Here is a 6516-nt window from a genome sequence, read left to right as displayed (position 1 = left end):
ACAGTTTTAACAAAAAAAACTAAAAGCCCCAAAAAACAAGGCGCATTTCAAAACTCGTTAATGTTTTGCTGATATAACTGATTTGTTAATGGTTGTCTGTAACCTCTGAAATAAATTACTTGGTGTCAACGGTATGGTAATTCTTGTAGCAATTTTCAAGTAGATTTTAGCTCAGCGCACGTCTTTAAACGTGATATCATTGCAGATGCTTTTTTCCCCACTCAAAACTGTTTATTTCATTTCAAATATTAAAAAAATTGTAGAGTTTTATTTTATTGTTATATGAAATGACTAATTACTACTGATTAGTAGACGTTTCAATATCTTTTGTTCGTGATCAAGAAAATTTACTTCTTTTGCACCATTTTGTGGACATTCCAAGATTCCGAGAAAATAGGCCATTAATGACATGAGACATGAGTCGGTAAATTGAGGAAGGAGGGTAGGAGCGACATAACTCTATATACAATCCATTACGATCTCTATAAATATAAATCAACTCTAAATGAAAAACTGATTTATATTTTTCTGACATATATTGGTTTTATTTTTTTTCCGAAGATTCCGGGTCATATAGTTCTTGGTCTGTCCTTCCGTCTGTCTGTCTGTGAATCTTTTTGTCCGAAACTTTAACATTGCCAATAACTTTTGAATGATCAGTGTTCGGGCTTTCATATTTTACATGTGTTTTCCTTGTGACAAGACCTTTCTTTGGGTACCAACATTTTTGAATGGACAAGTCTTAGTCCCCTGCAAAGAGAAGTATATCAGATGGACAATTCAATATTGTTTTGTTTCCAAGCATTCACGAATTATCCAATTTTCAAGTGTATTTGAATAAGATGTATTACTACAATAACCGATACATATTATTTTTATGCTAGCAAAAGGTAGACGTCTAAGTGGTAGAACTTTCGCTGCATACTTCATGACGATAGAATGCTTGTGTAACAAAACCTGATTTGTTAACGTCTCATTTATTTTTCATTAAATAGAGAAAAGGGGAACAGCTATAGGAAATGTACATCAATCCTAAAAAAAAAAAATAACATTCAACGTTTCAGTGAAGAAAGTTGAGCATCCAGAAATAGATTCAGATGTCAAATCTCTACTTGAGGTGTTGTTCAATATGATGTATGATAAAGAAAAGACTCCCTGTATATTTGGTAAAAATCCTACTTAATTTTCCTCCCGTTACTAATTCTGAGCTTTCCCTTACTTTTTCTACTAAAAAATTTGGTCGGAAACCATGGCACTATGTTAAACAACGTCACGTAGAGTAGATATCATTGTACATAGATCTGCTGTTGTACATGTAAATAAATGATAAAAATAAACTATACGAAAGTCAACTATTCATGAAGTTCATACATAAACCGATATATTATAGGTCAAAAATATATACATAATAAAAAAAATGACATTATATAAACATTCTTACATAATTAAAAAGAACAAGCACCGGGTCTTAAACAAATCCTATTTAGTTTCACATAAACATTTAAAACTATTAAAATGTACATATACAGACTATCAATACATTTAACATTTTGTTTAACACAGTGTTACTTTGCTCTAGTGAATGTATATACAAACACGTCGGTTCCTCTCTGACATTCCATTTGCCTTTGGTAATATTTAGACAGAATTTACATGCAGTGATCAGACACAGTCAACAATAAGATTTTTTTTTTCGTTCAGGACCACAAACGCTATAGAAATTATCCATGCATCGAATTATTTTTAGAGGGCCACAGAAACACATTAACACTTCGATTTATAACGTTTTGTAAATATGTATTGCATGTTCTTAGGAAAACCCTTGCACGTTTACGTACTAAAATACTTGAAAACGCCTAAAACTTTCCCCAGCCCGGAAGTTGTCTCTGTAGAAGTTTCTTTGGAAATCTCCTCCGTCTCTTTTTGTTCACTTTCGCTCTCTCTCGGACTTTCCATGTCTTCCCCTCCAACTTTCCTTACATCTTCTGTTACAGTTTGATCTTCACTGTGCTCATTGTCTCTTTCACTCTGTCCAGCATTAATGTCCTCTGCCGGAGTCACAGTCTCTTCATCCACATTTTCACTTTCAGATGCAACCGGTTCGTTGTCGATTTCTCGGACTGATTCTGGTGGATTTCCCTCTTGTTCTTCTGCTGTTTCGTAGCTTTCATTTGTATACACATATTTATCTTTTGTGACGTTCAGAAGATTCTTCTCAGGCAGCACATCCTTTGGAACATCATCAGGGGACTCAATCTGTTCATCATTCTGGAGAAGACTTTTAGAAGTGGCATTGGAGGACATCTCTGGCATCTGTAATGGTTCAAGGCCTCTGAATCTGTCTGTGTCTTTCCACCTGATTGTAAGGTTATAAGTCACCACTGCGTACCTATTTGGACAACAGGCGTACTTTTTTAACCTTCTGTGAACGGAGGAATCTATGATGGCAATTTTAGGACTCTCCTCGTATTCTGACATATCTAACTTTCCCTGAGTGTTGTTCAAGTCCAGCTTTCTTATGTCATGTGTCCATGAGCCAAACGTCCAGATGCAATAGAAAACCTCCCCGTGAGGTGTGCATTGTGTTGTCAGACGGGTTGGAGGAATGTACACCACTTGTCCAGTGTGGTACACTACCAAAGGGAGGTTATTATAAATGAGTCCAGAGTTGCCTCCAGCACTAAAAGTAATAAATTATGTAATAATAATAAAAATCCATGTAATTAATTTTTTCTTAACATCAGATGTTTCAATTACAAAATCATTGTACAGTATCGCTACACTTTTCATAAATAAAGAAGATGGGCGAAAAGGGCAACCAAAATGCCTATAGTTGAACAAATAAATCTCAATTATAACAAAATTTTCTTCGATATTTCATCTAACATAAAAGTATACTTTATGCAAAATCTCCACAATTTGCAAAAATCTCACAACGATTAAAACTATTTGCCTATGAAATAGCATACACACACTAAAGAGGGCAAAAAGTATCATTTTCTCATACTATAATACCATTTTTCGATATGAGTGAGTCTTCGCTCTATTTAATTGAAAGTTTGTCCTCAAAGTTTTTTGGTTACAGTAACAAAACCATGGAGCAAAGACCCACTTTACCTTAAAAATACACTTTTATGACACAACATTCACATCTTTTCGAGAAATACTTGAAGTACATTTAGTCAAGGGTCATATCACAAACATTTTTTATTGCTAGGTTTCGAACCCCATTTAATCACATTTTTTTTAATAACAGAATAATTTTTGCCGAGAAAAGTTTTGTTTATCGTAATTTCTTAAATTTCAATAATAAAAACTTTACACTAAATACTAAATTCACAAACTGAATATATTTTTTATATATCTGAAGCTATAGGCATTCTGCACGCCTTGTTCACCCATCTCCTTTAACACCAGATGATGGCTCAAATGACAAACATGCACTATTTCGATATCGAGACACCCTCTCTTCGTAAGCTTCGATCCTTTGTGTCAAGTACATGTATATACGTAAGTTTATAATGTTTTTCCATTACATTCTCAAGATCAAAGCCTTTGACAGTTGTCTTACCTTCAAACTGAAATCTTAGTATATTTTATGATGAATAAAACAAATATTTATGAAGTACTTACTTGTTGAAATTGACAATGTCGGGTTTCCAAACTTTTGATGGATCAATATTAAGAGAATCCACACTTTCATGGTAAGATTTGTCCCACTCCAGACGGGGGTCCTCCCACGAAATCACTTGCCAAGTGTCAATCACCAAAAGATTGTCCACCTTTGAAATATTTTTTTTTTAAAAAAATATACAAATAGAATGTGAAATTGCATTTCTGGCCAACGTTTAAATTTTCAAAATTAAGCAATATGAAACAATTTCTTTAAGCATTATTGACAAAATATTCTACACGACAGGTTTTAAATTTTTTTTATATAATCTTGAACTCGATGTTGACACACTATCGTCTAGACTTTTGAAAACAATTCTTTCCATTTCAAACTGTAGTTTAATAGTGGTTTACACACAAAACTTCATTCGCTTAAAAGGGTAGCTTAATGGTATATATATTGTATTTAAGGACATACGCAACGTACCTTACCTACTGATAATTTTTCAAGATATTCTTAATTTAAGATTATAGTGCCATCAGATGTTCATAGACAAAGAATCAGTATACATTATCAAAGGTTTTGAAAAGATATCAACTGATGAAAATTCAAAGAAAAATATACAAAAATTACTAAACATATATTCTAGATGTTTTGTTTTTCCAAACTTGTTTTAGAAGAAGTGTACAACAGCATATATAGACATTAAAATGTAGCACACATTGAAACTCTTCAACTCCAGGGGAAAAGACAATGAAGTTTAAACTACGTTGCGTATATCTTTAAGAGAGATCCATATTCATGTTAATTAAGCTAATAAAACAAATGGTGTAATAAATAAGCAAAAAGCTACTGTATACTTAAACTGATCTAAAGAGTTGATCTTCATTTTTCTGATTAAGGGTTAACAATGTTTTAACACAATTGATAAAGTAATAATTAAGACAAAGAATTTGACACCATTAATGTGTTAGGCGTGCTTCCAGTGCCACATCGTTATAAGTCATGTGTTTTGCTTGAAAACATAATCTTGAAAGACACAAATTTAAAGCCGCGGCTGATTGACCTCATGCAGCTAGGTCTATATTATATATTCTAGCTCTTGCACAATACCCTCAAAAATGTGCATTCAAACACCCGGTTATGCCTACCAGACTGATCACCCTGTTTATGGAGAGTTGATGAGAAACCTTTACGACTGGTTTTCGGTCTGTGGCAGGTCTGGCCTCGTGATAGTATTCATAAAACAGGTCATCCATTACGTTAGTTTCTGGAACTTCGTAAGCCTCTGTGAAATAAATAGCGACTTGAATTTAATTCGGAGAGGATATTCTCATGCACTAAAACATCAATATTGCAACATTATTTTTGTCAACCGCCAATTGTTTTGTAAACCGTTAGTTCACATTTAACCAAATGTCATAACCTTCTGCACTGGATTACACCATATATTATCTATTTATGTGTTCTCTCGTTTTATACTGGCATTACTGCTTCAAAATTTCAGTTCTTCAATCATTTTAGGAAGTTTTTTTTTTATTATTTCTCGTGGCCAGAAGTTGAATTAATAAAAGTCATTTTCAAAAAGAAAGATGAAAAGACAAAACAGAATTTAATCGACAAAACGCAGTAATCTATCACAGCCATGGTATAATCTTGCATCAGTCAATGAACGTTTTTCGTTCTTTGAGTGAACTGTAATTAGTGGGGGAATTTTCTTTAACCGAAATACTTAAGCAGTAAACAAAGCATAAAAAGCATGCACGAAATACGTAATCTAGGACAAACGTATTGATAAGAAATAAAAACAGACAGTCGAGGTTCAAAGAAAATATCCTGTCAGAAACGGGAAAGTATTCGAAGCACGCAACACGCGTCCGTTTAATTATTCCTTACACAAGAATTCGAAAGACATGCAATTGTTAGATTTTTAACTTTCCTAAATTGTACCTTTATCAGATTGTCTTTCTAGCTGTTGCAGAAGCTTCATTATATTTCTACTATTTGGACAATCATATAAAAAATATTTTTCATTGATTTAATTTCATGAATGCATTAGCAGTCAAAGTCATAAATCAATTATCATGAAAACTTTCTTTGAATTCTTTTCAATTTGGAAGAAAGTTTAAAAATAAGAAATTCTCTAAAAAGATTTTGTGCCCAAGTATATAGTTACATATTTCTCGAAAATGGTCAATTCTACTGATGTGGATTTTTAAACTTATCAATATACTGTAACATGATATGAGCAAAGAGAGCGCAAACTTTTAATAGAAAAGGTTGAACAAAAACGCAAAAATTGAATACAGGAATTAATAATACTTACCACAAATGAAAAACACAAAAACGCAAAAAATGGCACGAAAATTTAGCATCTCCATTTTGAATTCAACGATACAGTAATACGATTTTAAAATTCAAGTATATTTTAAAATATTCTCAGAATCAATCAACTTAATTTAAGTGAAGATGTCCACAAACAAGCAACCGGGAATATCTTATGTAGAAAACAAAATAAACAAAAAAATCACAAAACACCAAGTTTCTTGCAAAATAAAAACTAGTCTGAAACTGCGAATGGCGCTGCTATATAACTGATTTGCAAATGGTTCTGCGTAACCTTTAAAATAAATCAATTGATGTCAACAACAGGGGGCGCTTTAAGCGGTATTCCAACGCAGATTTCAACTCACCCCACTCAAATACGTCAGTGAGATTTCTGAACGAGGTCAACATGGGTTAGTTGCTTTTTTTAATGAATATCCCAACCAAAGCATTTTTTTTGCGTCTTATATATTTTTTTTATTACGATATCATGTGGTACGTTTGTTAAATAATAACAAAGTGTCACCATTCATATTAGAGTTTTCTGGAAATGATATACGTAACGTTAAACGTTGTCA

The 6516-nt window shown here is 32.8% G+C and overlaps 1 protein-coding gene across 1 annotated transcript; it reads right to left on the bottom strand.

Moving 5' to 3' along the window:
- Nucleotides 1-961: 961 nt before the first annotated feature.
- Nucleotides 962-6162, bottom strand: LOC133187345 (neuronal acetylcholine receptor subunit alpha-6-like). Its single transcript, XM_061322702.1, has 4 exons — nucleotides 5940-6162; nucleotides 4765-4901; nucleotides 3634-3782; nucleotides 962-2680 (listed from the first exon to the last, which is right to left on the bottom strand). The coding sequence occupies exons 1-4, from the start codon at nucleotides 5992-5994 to the stop codon at nucleotides 1831-1833; spliced, it is 1191 nt and encodes a 396-aa protein (XP_061178686.1). The 5' UTR covers nucleotides 5995-6162; the 3' UTR covers nucleotides 962-1830.
- Nucleotides 6163-6516: the final 354 nt, after the last annotated feature.

Source organism: Saccostrea echinata, unplaced genomic scaffold, assembly GCF_033153115.1.
Source record: "Saccostrea echinata isolate AGI-Se365-2 ecotype Australia unplaced genomic scaffold, CSIRO_AGI_Sech_v1 ptg000001l, whole genome shotgun sequence".
In the NCBI taxonomy this organism is placed as follows: domain Eukaryota; kingdom Metazoa; phylum Mollusca; class Bivalvia; order Ostreida; family Ostreidae; genus Saccostrea; species Saccostrea echinata.
Note: the sequence above shows the minus strand (reverse complement) of the source record. Positions and strands in the feature narration are given on the sequence as shown.

Coding starts and splice junctions, on each gene's coding strand:
- LOC133187345 (XM_061322702.1), bottom strand. CDS start 5,994: ATGGAGATGCTAAATTTTCGTGCCATTTTTTGCGTTTTTGTGTTTTTC. Junction 4,902..5,939: donor TTTTGTGTTTTTCATTTGTG/GTAAGTATTATT, acceptor TTTATTTCACAG/AGGCTTACGAAGTTCCAGAA. Junction 3,783..4,764: donor TAAACAGGGTGATCAGTCTG/GTAGGCATAACC, acceptor AATATTTCAAAG/GTGGACAATCTTTTGGTGAT.